Below are 18,430 nucleotides of genomic sequence, written 5' to 3' on the forward strand. Positions count from 1 at the left end.
TTGTATTAGTGAGATCCTTTTCAACTCTGTGGTTCTTTAATTCAGTTCTGCTCTTAGATGGGAGTGTGCTGAAAAGACTCGTGGATGCCATGGATTCAAATCTCATCTCTGTTGCTGATTGTGTGCATGACGTTGGGCCAATCACTTAATCTCTCTGGGCCTCAGGTGCTCCCTCTGTGAAAAGAGGGTTTTGGACTAACTGAATGACCAGGGTCACCTACTAGTTCTACATCTAATCCTGTAGGGAGAGCTAGTGAAGCCATCTAGTTCAGAGGTCTTACCCTTGGTTGTGTTGGACGCAGCCCATAGATGACCCACTGGGATGATGTTTTAAAATGCACAATGTTCAGTATGTGGGTTAACAGGAATGAACCATATTGAAATAAAGTCATCAAAATATTTTAAAACTTCACAGGCCATCTCCCCCCCAGTCTTTTTATTTTATTTTCTGCATTTAAAAACCTTATTCTGAGAAGAGGTGTGTAGGCTTCACCTGACTGACTGGCCAAAGGCTTGTCCATGACACACAAAAAGGTTAAGAACTTCTGATTTAGATCAGTTTAATTCATTTAATCTCACTGGATCATAAACTTTCAGCTACCACGGACTTTATTAATTGGAATGAACCGATATTATTCTCTGTACTTTGAACCAATCAAGCAAACAGTATTTATTGTCTACTATATACATATATGAAAAATATTGCCTACTATAGAGGCAGTTAGGTGGTGCAGTAGAGAGAGTGCTAGGCCTGGAGTCAGGAAGACTCATCTTCAAGAGTTCAAATCTGGCCTCAGATACTTACTAGCTGTGTGACCCTGGGCAAGCCACTTAACCCTGTTTGCCTAAGCTTCCTCATATGTGGTGGTTGTTGTCTTTTGTTTTTGAAGAAGACCAAAATGACATCACCATGATAAAGTGAAGTTTCAGCGTGTCTCACTGTGGCTGGTCAGACGAATATGAGATTGGAATGCTCTCCTACCACAGGTTGGGCTCAGATAGTCCGTGTGAATATTTGGGGTGGATATCTCAAATTTGTGCATCTGACATTTACTTTGTGCCATCTCAAATCTGCTTTGCTTATAGAGCACAGCATCCTTTCTGATGTGGGCATGCCATGCTGAGCAGTTCTGTGCCAGTGTCTCCTATGTTGCACAGTCAAATTCAAAGTTCTTGAGAGTGTCCTTATATCATTTCTTCTGAGCGCCATGTGATTGCCTGCCCCATGTGAGTTCTCCATAAAGTAGCTTTTTTGGCAAGGGTATATTTTGCATTTGAACAACTTGACCAGTCCATTGGAGTTGAGCTCTCTGAAGCATAGTTTGAATACTTGGCAGTTCAGCTTGAGCAAGGACTTCAGTGTCTGGTACCTTATCCTGCCAGGTGATCCTCAGAATCTTCCTAAGACAGTTCAAATGGAAACTACTCAGCTTTTTGGCATGGCGCTGGTAGACTGTCCATGTTTCACAAGCATACAATAATGAGGTGAGCACAATGGCTCTGTAGACCTTCAGTCTGGTAGTCAGTCTAATATCCCTTCTCTCCCAAACTTTTCTTCGGAGCCCACGAAACACTGAGCCAGCTCTGGCAATGCATGCATCAACCTCACTGACAATGTGTACATCCCTGGAAAGTACACTACACCAAGGTAGGTGAACTTATCCACAGCATTCAAAACTTCTCCATTTGTTGTAATTGATGGTTACACATATGTGTGGGTGGTGGTGGGTGATAGAACACCTGTGTTTCCTTAGTGTTAATTATTAGACCAAAATTAGCACAGGCAACAGAGAAATGATCCATACTTTGATGCATCTCAGCTTCAGAGGCTTCAGTGAGTGCACAATCATCTGCAAACAGAAAGTCATGCACCAACACTCCGTCCACTTTGGTCTTGGCTTGTAGCCAAGCCCTTTTTGGGGTTCTTTCCTGAGTGTTCACTTGTTCATGGTGTTCACTTGTTCCAACCAACTCTAACCTGTGACTCCAAGAAGCTGCACCATGTGCAGCGGCCACACCTTGGTAAACTGTTTTGGCAGACGGGCCAAATCAGGTTGAGGATCTCAAACCCATTGGTAAGTTAGGGGGGTGTCTAGCCCAAGCATGTGAAGACTTCCTCTGGTGGAATGGGCTGATGAGAACAATTTGTTCCAACAGCCATGAAGGCAGCTGAAGCAGGCAATGTGGAGTGCTTAGAGCTTAATTAGACACTGAAGACTCCAAGGTCATCCACTGCAGCCTGAGCCATCGCCAGCCTTCTTGACTCTGTCCTGCCACTGGACTATGATGGTTCATACGTAAAAGAAGCTGGAGAAGGAAATGGCAAACCACTCCAATATCTCTGCCAAGAAAACTTCAAATGGGGTCATGAAGAGAAAGGACTGAAAAAGACTGAATAGAAACTGTAAGACTGGAAGTAGCATGGAATAGTATGAGGGGCTAGAAGCAGGCATGTGGTGGAGTGGATTAAGCACTGAGTCTAGAGTCAGAAGACTTGAGTTCGAATCCAGCCTTAGACAAATGGGCAAGTCATTAATCCCTATTTTCCTTAATTCCTTTAACTGTAAAATGGAATAATGATAGAACTTCCCTGGGGGGGAGAGGGGTTGTTGTGAAGGTCAAATGAGACATTTGTAGTGTTTAGCACAATACCTGGAACATAGTAGGTACTATATAAATGCTATCATGACTGTAGCGGAGATAAATATAGAATAGCCTCTGACCTCTGGGTACTCATAACAGAAACAAACAGGGACTTCCTCCCTCTGACTCTCCTTTTGTTTCCAGAAGGATCAGGATCCATGATGCTTTACAAAGATCTTGAAGAATCAGCAGAGGAACCTAAAATCTACCCCCAATGTACCCTAAAGAGTGAAGATTGACTTCTGTTAGAGAAGGATCTCCAGCTCTGCTGAAATGCACAAGAAGCTCCACTCAAGGTAAAGCTTTTTTTCCACTTTGACAATTTAATGCGATGTAAAGCATTATCTTGCCTAACTTTCTTGGGTAATAAGGTGCCTGCAATCTATATATACTGCTGATATACTGTATGCTCATCCAGTTTTTCAGGGGAAAGCTTTATAACTGTCATAACCCCAGCAATTTTGAGCTACGAGAGTTTGAGCTCACTTGTGATAGAAATTCCTCATCCCCCACATGTCCTTTCTATACACTTCTCACAAAATAATCAATCCCTGAGAGCCCTACTCTTTCCAAGTAAGCTCTCCTGGGAGACAGCCCCTGAGTTCACTTGTTTTCTGTATTTGTAGCCAGGCAAAAAAAAGAAAGAAAGAAAAAATAACCTAGGGAAGGTTTTCTGTGCCTGCTTGGATTCAGGTATTGTATGTGCTCATGGTATTTCTTTTTCAATGCTCAGACTGTGCCTGGACAATAAATCACGCCCTTGACAATGCTTTGACCCCCAATTAGCCGAAGCCCAGCTTTTCTCTAGGGAATCTGGCCAGCCTATCTCTTGCTTCTCCCAAGGTTCCCAAACAAAACTAGGCAAACTTAAAGGGGGAAAAAATATCCATGTTCTGAAGCCCTTTTTCCATTTTCCTGGGAGTTCCTGTTCAGACAAAGGCTACTGGCATTTCTGAGCACCTCCTTCAGGCCAGACAAAGAGACACTTGACATCCAACGATACCAACGCATTTGTCCCTATGCCCACAAAGTCAGCAAGTCAGTTAACTTGTCCTCGTTTTGAATCACTTTTAAGAATGAAACCAGCTAGAAAAATGCTATCAGAATCCACTTGCCATGAACACAGCTTAGAAGCTAAGGGGATTTTAGAGGTAGAAGGAGCCTCAATGATCGACTGATTCAACACGTGCACCTGGACCAAAGCTACAGCATCCTGATGAGGGGTCATACAACTTCTATTTGAAGATCTCCAAGGATGGGGAGGTCACCCTCTTTTGAGGCAGCCCTTCCATTATGGCATAGCTCTGTTTGCTAGCAAGTTTTCCCTCCTATCAAGTCAAACGTAGCTCTTTGTAACTTTTACTTATTGTTCCTAGTTCTTCCATCTGAAACCAAGCATAAGCCTACTTTCTCTTCCAAGATAGTCTTTTCAATATTTGAAGACAGAGAATCATGGATAGAAGACCTGGGTTCAAATCCCACCTTTGACCCTAGTGATGAATGTCAAGTCACTTGGTTTCCCCAAGGTTCTGTTTTCTCATCTGCAAAATGAGGGATTGAACTCAATGACCTCTAAGATCCTTTCAGGCTCTAAATCTACAATATTGAGATAGCTATCATGTCATCTCAGAGTCTTCTCTTCACTAGGATCAATATCTTCAGGTTCCTCAAACATTCCTCATTTGGTAAGGCCTCAAGGTCTTTCCCTTGTCCAGATTGCTCCACTATGGACAAATTCCAGCTTATTGGTGTTTTTCCTAACATCTCCAATGGAGCAAACTCACCATTTTTCAGAGCTTATAAGAGATTAACAACAACACATTTCTATATTACTCTGAGGCTGATAAATCATTTTATCTTCATTTTCCTATTGGGTACTCCAATGGTCCAGTAAGCCTTAGAGTAATCATTTTATAAAATGAGGAACCAACTTAAAGACATTATAAAAAAGTAAATGAAGTGATATATCTAAAGTCACATAGTCATCAAGTGCCAAAGGCAGGTTGGCTTCCCACATGGGGGTCTCCTGTCTCTAGGTCTAACATTCTACCCCAGTGCTTTGAAAAGTGGCTGGGGAAGCCAACTCTCCTCAGACTGAGAGACCAAAGAAAGTCATTTCTTATTCCTTCTCCTCTCCCTCCTAACAAGATTGAGTACCCCTGGGTTCTCAGTCCTATTCATTTTAGTCTTTGCCCCGTCTGGGATTCACAGCATCTTATCATCCTTAATCTTTATACGTCATGAAATTGACAAGAGCCATTTTCTACCCTCTCGTGAGAAACGGTCGTATTTCCTTCATAAGGGGAAGTGAGAAAAGGTAAGTTTTTGTGATTCCTGGGGACTTCTTATAAAGACAAATAGCTCATGATGGAGTTCTGAGACTCTGAGGGGAGACTGTGGCCAGTAATGTAATGCTGAGAGCACCATATCTGATAAACTAAGGTCTTCACAGCAATGCAAGGACCTAAAACATTCCAAGGGACTCATGAGGCAAAATGTCAACCACATCCATACAAAGAATTATGGAGCCAGAATGCAGATTAAAGCAGACTCTTCTCTCTTGTTATGTTTTGGTTTCTCTCATTCATTTTAATTCTTCTATACAACATGACTAATGTGAAAATGTACTTGTGAAGAGCCCATATAAGATTACATGCCATCTTGGGAAGGGAGGAGGAAGGGAGGGGGGAAATTTAAAACTTATGGAAATGACTGTTGAAAACTGAAAACAAGTAAGTAAATTATAAAAAAATTAAAGTAATGCGGACAATCTATGGCAAGTTATTCAAGCTGGGCTTCATTTCTGTATATGGATAAGGAATCGGATGACTTTCATGCTCTCTTCAAAATCTAAATCTATGTTCCTTTCTGAGAAGTGAGATTAGAAGCAAAATTTTGGCCTCAAGCTCATCTGTCTCTCCACCATACCAAGCTGCCTCTCCCGCACTGTGATGAGTCACTCAACCATTCATTGCCTTATGCAACTCTAAGTAGGGAAAGCTGTACAGAAAAAGCTGACCCATGTTGGTAGGGGGCCTGTCCCTATCAAGCTAGGTTGAAGATTAGAAAAACAGATTACCAGTCTAGAAATGGAAATTTTGGCTTTTGTTAAGTGATACTGAACTGAAAGGGGCCCTCAAGTCTTCTTCTTGATAAGGAAATTTAGGCCCAGAGAAATTTAGTGACTTGCTGAAAGTCAAACAGGAAAGAAATGGCAGAGCCTGGATGCGACCCCACAGCGCTTGCCTCCAAATCCGGTGCCCCAGAGGTCTTGTATGTGCATCTGTTCTTCCTACATTATTGGCATGGCTAGGATTTGAACTAAGGCACTCTGGACTCCAAATTCATCTCTTTCTCCTGTACCAAAAATCCAAGAGATGACAATACTCTTAACAAATGAATTATCTACTTAGAATTTTTCTAGTTAGTGATTGGCTTCTTTCTTCTCAGTTTGTAACTTGAAGTAATTTCCCAATTCTGCTGAAAATGACTGTCCTGCACACTCTCATTGTGTGTATGTACCCAACTTTTTTAAAAACAAACTAACTATAGTTCTCTATTGGTTCTGGGTACTTTTTTTATTCAAAGGCATTTTTTGTCTTCTTTTGCCTCTACCTAATAAAACTCTTGTTTGTACCAGCAAAAAAAGAAAAAAAAGAGAAAAGCAAAAGAAAACAAATTTCTTCTAGGACCAGGGCATTCAGTCCCCATCTACCTTTGGAGGCTTCCGTTCCCAGTGGATTTTCCAGGTCGGTCATGTCATGACTCCAGGCATCCTTGACGGCTGATTTGGACACCACCCTGTCATTAAGTCTCTGCTGTGGTCGGAAGTTATTCCTCAGATACTCCACGGATTTGACATGATCTTGTTGTTCTGTAGTAAAGATGGAATAGAAGGCCTCCATCTGGGAAGAGGGCGGGGCAGAGAAAAGAACAATCATTAGAAAAGTTGGTGTGGTCAAATCAGGGGGGTTGATAAGAATGAAAAATGGCAGGAAGTGTTGATGCCAAGATGGATAAATCCAACAGGAAACCAGGCTGCCCACTGAAATCAATGCCAAGAGCCTTATCTAGTTTGGATGTCTGTTCCACCATGGAACAGAGAAATACTTAGTCTGAGTTACTTAGGGAAATCTCAAGAAATTGAAGCCTGTATTAGACAGACCACTACCCCTACGGGCTTGACAAAGGGCTGACTCACCTAAGCTACAGTTTTGTACTCCTAGTACTATTAGACTATTAGACATATCCAATTGGATGTCTCATTGGCTTCGTAGATTAGCTAAAACTGAACTGATTATCTATCCCTCCAAACCTATTCCCTATTACTGTCCAAGGCATCACTATCCTTCCAATACATGTATCATCCCTGACTTTCTATTCTATCTCAATCCCCTATTTCCACTCTTCTCATCATTTCCAGTTTATCTTTGTTTAAACAAAGTTGTCTCCATGTTGTCTCCCCATTAGGCTGCAAATTCCTTGAAAGCAGTGATTATCTTTTTGTCTTTCTTTGTATCCCCAATGCTTGCTTCGTACATAGTAGGAGCTGAATATATGTTTCTAAGCAGTCAGTCCATAGACTGACTTCGTTATTCTGGTATGTCTTTCCCAGACAGGACAGGACGCTCTCCAATTCATCTACTCCCTTTCTGAAATGTGGTATCTAGATTTGAATACAGCTCTGTAGAACTATGCGGAAACTAAGGAATTGCCCACGCAAATTGCTTTTTATTCCAATGGAGTATCTCTGTTTTCCTTGGAGAAAAATTATTTGAAGTGAGTTGAAAAGACCATCTAGAAAAAGTCCAGTGAAAATCCACCAAATTTACTAAAAATGAGAACACAGAATTCTATGAGGAGAAGTCAAAGTCTAGGGCAAGGGGGAGGACAGTTCAGCCTAAAGGAAAGGCTGAGGAAGAAGATGGAATCTGATTACAGTTTTCATAAGGAGGATGCTAACAGTATCTCCTGATATTGAGAGAAAACCAAATAGGAAGAAATGTATTTAAATTTAAAAAGAAGGAAGTTGGACTGCCTATTAGAACACATTCAAAACAATGGGGGTGAGAATGGGGAGAAGTGGGCACATTTAAACAGTCTGTCAATCAATATACATTCAATCAATAAACATTCACTAAGCATCCACCTATGTATCAGGCACTGTGCTAAGGACTGGGGATACAAAAAAAGGCAAAAGATAATATCTGCTCTCCGGAGCACAGAGTCTATTGAGTGACAGCATATAAAAACATGTAAAATCATGTAAAAACTCTATACAAGTAAGATATACGCAAGATAAATTGGAGATAATCAAAAGAGAGAAAGTGCTAGAATTAAAAAATATATGGAAAGGTTTCCCATAGAAGGTGATATTTTCATTGGGACTTGAGGGAAGCCAGGAGGCAGAGGTAGGGAGGGTGGGAATTACAGACCTGGGTGACAGCCAGTGAAAATGCCCAGAGCTGCAAGTGTCTTGTGAGAGGAACTCCAAAGAGGCCAAAGCCATTGCATTGCAGTGTTGGAGGTGTGTGTCAAGTTTAAGAAGACTGGAAAGATGGGGGGGGGTATGGGGGAGAAAGTAGACTCTGGAGGACTCTGAATGTCAAGCAGAGGATTTAATATTCAATCTTTGAGGAAGCCAAGTGAGTTTATTGAATAGAGTAGGTGAGATGGTCATACCCAGGAAGATCACTTTAACAGTTGAGTGGAGGACAGACTTAAGTGTGAAGAGCTGAGGCAGGGAGGTCAACCAGTAGGCTAGTGAAATATTATAGGTATGAAGTAATAAGGACCCTATGTTGGTAGCAGAGTCGGAGGAGAAGGGGAAATATAGGAGAGATACTACAAAGGTAAAATCAATAGGTTTTGGCAACAGATTGGATATAGGAAGTAGGGAGAGTGAGGAGGTGAGGATGGCACCTAGGTTGAGAGACTGGATGACTAGAACAATGGTAGTACCCTTCTCTGTAAAATAGAAAAGTCAGGATTTTAGGGAAAATAATGAGTTTTGGTTATGTTGAGTTTAACATTTTTAAAGGACATAAAGTTAGTAATGTCCAAAAGGCAGTTGGAGATGTGAGACTGGAGGTCAGGCTAGGTAAATGGATTTGGAATTAGCAGAAGAGATTATATAAACGAATCCATAAAGCTCCTGAGATCCAGTGAAATAGGATAGTGCAGAATAGAAGAGGACCCAAGTCAGAGCCCCTATAGAACAGCCAAAGCTATCAGGCATGACCTGGATGAAAATCCAGTAAAGGAGACTGAGACAGAATGTCTCAGATTGGTAGGAGGAAAGAACACCAGGAAAACCTAGAAGGGGAGAAAAGCAAGAAAAAGTGAATGATCAACAGTGTTACAAGCTGCAGAGGTCAAGGATGAGGATTGAGAAAAAGCCATTAGACTTGGCAATTAAGAGATTATTAGCAACTTTGGGAGAGAAGAGTTTTGGTTGGATGGTGATGTCAGAAGTCAGACTGTAGAGTTAAGAAGAGAGGGGGGTGGGAGCAGAAAAGGAGTGATACCTAGGGTCAACAGCCATAAAAAGGAGAAGAATGGGATGGTAGCCACTGGGATGGATGGGTTGAGTGACAAGTTTTTAAAGATGGGGGAGACACAAACATGAGGGTAAGTGTAAGATCAAGTGACAGGGTGAAGATGTAAAGGTTGATTTCCTGGAGAAGACAGGATGGAATGGGATCTCTTGTTTGTCCTAGCAAAGATAAGAGTTGTCTCATTATGTGAGACCAGAGAGAAAAAAAAAGCATCTGTGAGATAGGGATTAAGAGAAGAGGAGGAGAGGAAGTTCTTGGAGGAAAACTTTAATTTTTTCAGTAAAATATGGGGGTGTAGGGAGTGGGGTTATGAGAGTTTGGAAGAGGAATGAAAAGGTTTGGAAAACCTGCTGTGGTGAGTAGATGAGAGTCAATTAGGGAGGTATGCAAGGCTCGCCTTCCTGCAGCAAGGGCTTGACTGATGTTAGGCAAGACAAATTTGTAGTGGAACCACTCAGCATGGTTTATGATTTTCTCTAACTTCTTCCAGTAGCAGGTAAGTAGAAACAAAGGCAGTGGATGATGAGAACAATTCAGGGCTGAGCCCTGGCAGGACAAGAGGACAACAGATTCAGGAGAAGGGGACAGTGTAGCACTGAACTGGTTCTCTAAGGAGTCCAGAGGGGGAAAGAGAAGATTGTAGTAGCTCAGAAGCAAACATAAACAAAAATCACTGGAAAGGGCCATTGAACTAGGCTGTGCACTAGCCATTGTTAAAAAAATCTTTTATGAAAAGAAAACAATCATCTGTCCTACATGGCTTAGCCATCCAACTACCAGAAGACGGAGGGGAGGGGTGTCTCAGAGGACAGGGAAGAACTTTGGAGATTCTCCAATACTCCTTGGGATTCTATGCACTCGTGGTTTGTTTATTCTGTAGCCCACTTGCTTCTTTGATAAGTAACGTAAAGTCCTCTTTAGAATTTATTTCTGATGCTGAGGACAAGAATTAGTCATATCACCGTAGAGGGAGGCAGGCCTACAACACAACACAAAGGCTCTTTTAGCTTGAATTGCTTTTATAGTTTAATGGCATGCTAGGCGTTTGAAAGCTACAGATGTTTCCTTGTCATTAACTATACTTGTCCAAAGATCTCGAAGGAAGGATGTGATGGTTCTGAGACATGATCGAATGACCTAAAAGATATTATATTGTCAACCAGATCACAGCTCCAGTTGACAGCCTGCACAAAGGAAGACAGGCTTAACAGACTCCTCAAGTACCCTTCCCTGGGCTGAGAATACTCACTAAAATCCTTTAATTTCCTGAAGATGAATGAAACGGAAATGACCGGCTTCTGGCCTGTTGGGCTTTGCCAGTTGATGTACGGAAACTGAGTGCTAATGTGTAAGAAATCCCCACAGGTCTCAGGGCAGGACAGGGTGGGGTGAAAAGAAGAGGATACAGCCACAATTTCATTTTGGTAGTAAGTGACATTATTACAAATAAGGGGTCTGTGTACACAGAGGGAGAGTTGGCCTCTTGACCTGCCTCCATGTCTTCATCTTTTATCCTTGTCTCCTTAACCAGGCAAGATACATAGCTACCCTGTGCTTTCCTTTTGGTAGGTGATCTTGCCCACCGAACCCTAAAATTTGAAAGTAATAATAAAGATTCACATTTCTATGTGTTTCACACTGTGGAAAACACTTTCTTTTACACAGAATCAGAGAGTCATTGATTTAGAGAGGGAGGCTAATGAGGTCGCCCCACTCAAGTTACAGATGACAAAATAAAGTCAAGAAAGGTGAAGTGTAACATAAGCTCCCTGAGAGCCAAGAGCATTTTGTTCTTGCCATTTGTCTAACCAGGAAATGGCAATGAGCTCCAGTATCTTTGCCAAGAAAACCCCAAGTGGCGTCATGAAAAGCTGAACAAGACAAAAATGACTCCAGAAGAACCCAGGGAGGCCCTAACCCTAAACTTAGAGTAGACATTGAATGAGTGCTTGTCGATAAAGTGAAATGACCAAGTAGGATTTGAACCTGGGGCCTCTGACTCCAAATATACATACGATATTCCTTCACATCACTTACCTCTCAGGGTTGTACTTTCATTATCCTTAATTTACACCCAAGGAAATTAAGAGTCAGGGATGATGAACTGCTTTCCTTAATATCACAGTTGTTTCATAACGCAATGTCTTTTCTCCTTTCTGGGAATTCAGTTTCTTCTGTTATATAATGAAAAGATTGGTCTAGATGATTCCTAATATTTCTTTCACCTTCTGAATTTCTACTTCATTCATAGGATCAAAGATTTCAAAGGGAGAGCCTTTAGTCCACCATACTCTGAAGACCTGAGTTCAAAATCTGCCTTAGACAGTTAGCTGTTGTGTGACCCTGGGCAACTTCTTTTATTCTCATTGATATGGTCATTGATTCTAGTCCAGTGATAACATGAACTACAGATCTGAATATGTGACCACTTAAAGAGATTTGTTATTTGCACTAATGGAGACCTGAGTGTATTTTTATTATTACAGATAAGGCCTGGAGGTTACATGACAGCCAAAGTAAATAGTAAGCAGTGGCTCTGGAATGTACACCCAGGACTTTTGAGGGAAAATCTAACACATTTCCTACAGAAAGGCCACATTTCCTGTCTTGCTGAGGAGTTCCTGAAAGCTAAAAGACCTAGTGAATGAAAAACCCACTATTTCTACTTGGTCTTTTCTCCTGGTGGTTCCTCACTGGTGCCTGCTAATAAGATTCATAATTCAATCTATTTGACTTTCTAACCATGGACACTTATCCTGGTCCTTTTCTCCTGGTCCTCCTAACCTGTTTCTCCTAAAAGACAGGGGACATATTCAAGGAAACATTTTAAAATAAATATTAACTTTGGATTATTTGCATCTGGAGTTCTGAACATTAATGATCAGTGGATACGTGAACCACATTCATTTCTATTAAGAAAAGTGCTTAGACTAGGAAATATGACCTAATAAAAGATAGCCCTTATTCAGTTTTCATTTCATAACATTAGTCGTGACCTTAGCCTCCAAGTCAGCCACTTTTTAACTCAGGTGAAAACCAGAGAAGGTGGGGAAGTGGGGAAGGGAGAAACCAGACCAGATGGAGAGGAACAATATTTTAAAACAGCTATTGGTTCTTGGTATGGAGTGTTCCTTTTTTGCATCCATATTATTACTTTACTCAGAAATAGGGGGGCAGAAGCATATTAATCATAAGCATATTAACTAGCATTCTCTAATCCCCTCTACAAGCCTTCTGAAAGATCCCAGAGGTCATTCTAATGAATTGCAAAAGAATACCCACCATTGAGTGTCTACCATGTTCTTAGAATGTGGATGGGGTAAAAAGGGAAGAGAGTGCTAAGAAGAAGTCTACAACACAGTTCTTTACACTTAACCCTTTCAGGAGCTTAAAGAAGTCAGGTTATTTAAGAGGCACAGAGATAAGTGAGTTCATGGCCCTTCCATCCTATCTGTAATTCATCATCCTCTGGTGCCACAGGAGGACTATAGCACTGCTTATGACGAATCCTCAATCCCAGAAATTCAAGAGTTTGGAGAGAGCCACATACTCTAACCTAAAGAAAAATTCCCACTACAACACCCTTCACTGAAGGCCTCCAGTGATGGAAAGCATGCCCCACCAAAGCAGTTCATTCTACCCTTGCTTCTACCATAAGGAGCAAGATGGCAGCACCAGAACGTGAATGTATATCATTGGAGAATAGTTCTGGGAATAAGAAGGAGCATTACTTTTTCCTTTCTCTATCTCCTGATAAAAGGTAGTTCATCACAGCATGCTGTTGTTAGCCATTTCTTCTAGTTGAGATTCTGAACTTGGAATCAAGGTCCTGAGTTTGAATTCAGACTCTGTCATGTACTGCCTATGCGACTTTGACATAACATAATGCATAGAGCACTTGCCTTGAAGTCAGGATGATCCGGATTTAAATCCTCCTCAGAAACTGCATAAATCTGCATAAATCACTTAGCCTATGTATGTCCTGGCTTCCTTACTGTGAAATGAAGACATTAGACCCTATGGCTTCTGAGGTCTCTTCTACTCTTAAATCTATTTATGATCCTGTAAAGTTATTTAATCTCTCTGGGCCTCAGTTTCCTCATGTGTAAAACAAAGGGGATAATTCTCCAAGGTCTCTTTGGGCTTTGAATCTATGATCCTACAATCTCAATGAAATGCCTGGTAGCCATCGCTATTCCTTAGACTGAAGATGTTAAACAACATGTGGTGAAGTGAATGAGGCATTCTTGAGATCTGCCTATGAACAGGATTCTAGAACTCAGAAGAAAAAGATCCTCAGAGCTACAGATGCTGTATTTTTATAAGCTTGAACATCCTCCGCCAGCTTGGGATAAATACTCTTCAACTCATCTTTGCTTTAACATCACTAATGAAGTCAGGATCATTGAGCAGCCAGGAATGAAAGTTGAGATTTCTGTAACATTACTCTGACTTTTAAACTTCTGAAGGGAACGTGTAAAATGTTCGTCTTTTATTTCTGCTTGGGGAGCTGTTACTGCATCCTGACCAGCGCTGTTTCAAGTGTAATTTTAACCTTGAATTGCAAATGTATTGGCTGGAAGTGTGTATAAATCATTTCAACTTTGCTTTTATTATAAAAATATTCTAGAATATAATTAGTTTTTAATCTGTCTGTTGGAATCAAAAGGAAAAGTTGAAGTCCATTCACGCTACTCATGTGGCGCAAAGGGCTCTTGTCCGTAATATTGGGGGGAAATGTCTATGCAAAAACCACAGTAGCTGTAGGGGGGAAAATGATCTAAAACCCAAAGTAACATAATTATGAGCTATTAAAAGCTTGATATGCACAGTTTTTAAGGGATGAATATATAAATGGCAATTAAACAAAAACCAGAGTCCATTAAAATCACAAAAAGATACTCCAGGGGACACATTAGGATAGAATATGTCAACCCCACGGTCACAGCAACACTTGGCCCCACAACGCATTGGCTAACCAATGTGGACAGCTCTGTTTTATTGTTTTCTCACTTCAAAAAGACAGTAGCTTTGGAGTATTAAGCTCATTAGTAGAGCCCAGAGCATTCAGAGTTTTGCTAATTATTGGCAAGAACAGAGAATGTTGTCTTTGGAATGGACACACCACTGACTGGACCTGTAGTGTCAAAGGATTCGGTTCTGAACCTGGCTTATTGAATACCTTATTGGTGTCATTGTCAGAAGGCTATTTCCCTGATGGGAGACTCACTTTCCTTATCTGTAAAATGAAAGGACTGGACTAGATGGTCTCAAAAGTCCTTTGTCCCTTCCAGGTCTAAAGCTATGCCCCATGGTACTACACGTGCCATTTTGTTTTTCAAAAACAACCAAATCCTTCCCATAATGGTAAATGATGAAGGAGAAAAAAGCTTATTGGAGAGAATAAGTTCTCTTCAACAGCAAAAAACTAATTTAATGTAGGTTAACCCCATCATCAAAAAAAACTTACTAAGCATGTGATTGCAGAAGATTCTATACTGAGTTCTACGCAAGGAAATGCAACTGAGTTTTTCTCATTTATTTTTGCCTGGGATAATGAATAAATGGACAAATAGCTAGATAAATACAGGTAGTATAGTTTAAGAGCTAGAGTACTGGCCATGGAGTCAGGAAGACCTGAGTTTAAGTTCTGTCTCTGATAAATACTATATATGTGACTAGGAAAAAGTCACTTGATCTCACCATGTTCTCAGGAAACTTTCTAGGACTCCCAGTTATAGGCAAATTCCTGCTCCATATAGATGGAGAAAATTTCAACATTCTGAATTTCTTACACTGCTGAGATCAAACAAAGGACTTGGCAACAAAATAAAATAAAGTAAAAATCTCATGTTTCTGAAGAGCCCTAAGAATTCTTGTTGTTCAGTTATTTTCAGTTGTTTGACTATTTGTGATCCCATTTGGAGTTCTCTTGGCAAAGATACAGGAATAATTTGCCATTTCCTTCTCTAACTCATTTCACAGATGAGGAAACTGAGGCAGACAGGGTTAAGTGACTTGCCCAGGGTCACACAAGTAGTAAGTATCTGAGGCCAAATTTGAACTGAGGTCTTCCTGACTCCAGGTCAAAAAGCATTCTATCCACTGTGCCACCTCACTGCCTGCCCTAAGGGTAGCAGCATACATTTCCATAGTGCTTTCATTTTTGTTTATAAAACACTTTCCTTAAAATAACGCTTTGTAGTAGGTACCAAAAGTATTCTTGTTCTCATTTTATAGATTAAAAAAACCCCCAAAACTCAGAAAAATCTCTGTCCAAGCCTTGGTCCTGAAAAATTCACTTAGACTCATTTTTGGTTGTCTTGCATGTGGACCTCTTCTCCAATAGGATGCAGGCTCCTTAAGGGTAAGAGAAGTGCCATTTTGTTTCTGCATGCCCAGCCCTTAGCCCAAGACATTATAGGTAGAACATGCATAATAAATGATTCTCAGTTCATTGACTGATTGATCAACAAGATGGGCTTCTCCTGCTCTCCCAGATTTTGCAAGATAGTAAAGTTATAAGCCATACTTCTAGGCATCTTCTAACAATGAGCCTCTGCACTGAGTTGGCTTGACCTGGGAGAATAGACATAGTCTATCACTGCATCTGTGGGGAGGGATCTGCCTCAGTTTATGCCTTCAGCAACCTAGGATCACCTGGGTACTACAAAGAGGTGTGAGAGTAGGGCTGCTGGGGATGACAATGTGCCAAATAATGCTGGGAACAGCCCTCTATCCCTCTCCCTGCAGAATCACCAATGCTGCCAATTTAGAGATGGCTCAGAGCAAGGGGAAATGGCACGGTTCACTCATGAAGATTTAGCAGGAGATTCTTGAGTTGAAGCCATATAACCCAGGTGAGAGAAGGCTGACCCAAGAAGACACAGCTTCCAGTAAGCATTGTTTGTTCTTCATCAGAGAGAAGGCTATCGGCTGTCGGCGAGCTCATGTTATTAGAAATACATAGCACTTAGCCTCAGACTGCTCAACAGCCTCAGGTCAAGGCTCATTAGTTACATGGATGATTTTGAGCTTCTAACTAATACTCACAGAAGAAAACAAGAAGAGAAATCTGGGGTTGTCTTTACATTCCTGCTTCTCCCCTGTTCTGTGTTGGTACATGAATTTAAATGAATCTGGAAGCCTCCAAAATAACCAGCTTATAGGAGCCCAAGGAGATGTAACATGAAGTAGGGGAAAGAGGGCCAGCCTTGGACTGAGGAAGAGCTGAGCCCAAGGCCTGGGTCAGATACACCACAGTCTAGGAAGCCTGGGCACAGCCCTTCATATTTTGGGGGCTTTTATCACCTGGGAGGGTTGTCAGGTGCACTCCTTTGGGGATCCTGTAAAGCCTCTTAACATATTCTTAGGATAATGTTTTAAATGCATAAAATAAAACATATAGGATTAAAAGGAAGCCAGTTATGTTAAAATAGTTATCAAAATGTTTTTAAAAAGTTAAATGTAAAAAAATTTTAAAATGTTAAAAAATGTTAAATGTTAAAATGTAAAAAAATGTTTAAAATATTAAAATGTTAAATGTTAAAACGTTAAAGGTTTTAAAATTTTTTGTTAAATGTTAAATGCTTAAAACTGTTTAAAAAAATCGAGTTCATAGCCCCAAGTTAAGGATCCCCTATAAAACCATAAGTTACAGATGAATTATCTGACTATGGTGGTGAAGAGCTTTGCCACACTGGAAGTTTGCTTCATTGATGAAATCACAGGGTGTGATGAAAAAAGATCTCAAAGTTTGTGATGTTAAGACATCTTGAATATACATCCTTATTATATTTGCACTTTCCCTCTGCCTTTCTCCCCTCCTTTCTCCTTTCTTTCATCTCTCTGTTTCCATCTCCCTTTCCTTCTCTCTAACCATCCATCTTCTTTCTCTCTCTGTCTCTCTCTCTCTCTGTCTCTCTCTCTCTCTCTTTCTCTCTCTCTCTCTGTCCCCCTCTCCCTCTCTCTCCTCCCCCCCTTCTCCATATAGGTATGGATATATAAAGTATAGGAATGTAGATTTGTTATGCCTTACAAATGTCTTAGAATTACACACGTAGCTTTTGGGAACTTTTCTCTCTTAAGTTTTGTTTTTTTCCCCCTTTGAACTTGTGATTTTCTGTATTATGTTTTCTTTCTTTTTATATGTTTAAAAATCAATTTTTTTCAACTAACATGAATTTTTTTTCCCCTTCTTCCTCCACCTCCTTCAATGAGAAGGAAGAAAAGGGGAAAAAATGATAGTGCACCTTTTAGATGATTGGAAATTAGATTTGCAATTCTTAGATACGTGGTCCCTATGAAGTAGCCAGGCACTCTTCTGGAATGTATAGGCTGGGCTGATGTCCAGAGGCAGGTTGGCAGAGGGTCAGAACGATGGGCAAGATTTGGGTTGATAAGATGTAGGGATCAAATGCTTCCTTTGCTGATGGCCAACATATCTGGGAGCTCCATATTGTAAGCAAAACTGTGTCTTGAACTCTCAGAAAATTAGGTTTGTGTTTCATCTTTCCCTTCCCCCAGCCCTTGCCCCTAGCTTTCTCCCTGGAGAAGCTCTGGGAGCTGGGAAGCTGTAACCAATAAGCTGAGAAGCTCTGGACTCTGGGAAGCTGTAACCAATAAGAGAAAAAACTATGCTGTTAAGATTGATGATACCTTATATTAGAAAAGCTGGAGAGATAATATGATTAATTGATTTAGTTTCATATCTCCTTTGATATAACAATACCTACAGAGAAGTCAGATATTAAAGATGGCCTCATTCTTCAATATTGGGGGGGGGGAGAGAGAGAGAGAGAGAGAGAGAGAGAGTGTGTGTGTGTGTGTGTGTGTGTGTGTATGTGTGTGTGTGTGTGTGTGTGTGTGTGTGTGTGTGTGTGTGTGTGTGTGTGTGTTTTGTGTGTATGGGAGGCAAAGGAGGAAGGGAGAAGAAAAGAAATAGGCTCAAACAAAGGACTTTCGAGAGAGACCTGAGTTCAAATAAAATGCCCAAAGGTTACTAACAGACAAATCTTTGATTATGTGAACACAAAATTATAGGGATTTGACCCAGCTGCAGTTGGAGGCAGAAAGACCTAGTCTCAACAAGTATTTGTTGAAGGAAGAAAGAAGCAAACAAATGATTCTACGTAAAATGCGATGCCTGAAATTGACTGTATGAAGTAGAAATGAAGTCTGGCATGTTCAATTTCTCTCCTTCCATGCTACAAGTCAGTTTCTCCTTGTGC

The 18,430-nt window shown here is 40.8% G+C and overlaps 1 protein-coding gene across 2 annotated transcripts in view; it reads right to left on the reverse strand.

The window, feature by feature from the left end:
• Positions 1-18,430, reverse strand: part of PTPRG (protein tyrosine phosphatase receptor type G) — a 796,984-nt gene that overhangs the window by 156,732 nt on the left and 621,822 nt on the right. For both annotated transcript variants that reach the window (XM_072650205.1, XM_072650203.1), the window contains exon 8: positions 6,359-6,548. In XM_072650205.1, coding sequence (XP_072506306.1) covers positions 6,359-6,548 — 190 coding nt within the window. The remainder of the gene's footprint in view (positions 1-6,358; positions 6,549-18,430) is intronic.

The sequence above is a fragment of the Notamacropus eugenii genome, chromosome 3 (assembly GCF_028372415.1).
Source record: "Notamacropus eugenii isolate mMacEug1 chromosome 3, mMacEug1.pri_v2, whole genome shotgun sequence".
Classification (NCBI taxonomy): Eukaryota; Metazoa; Chordata; class Mammalia; order Diprotodontia; family Macropodidae; genus Notamacropus; species Notamacropus eugenii.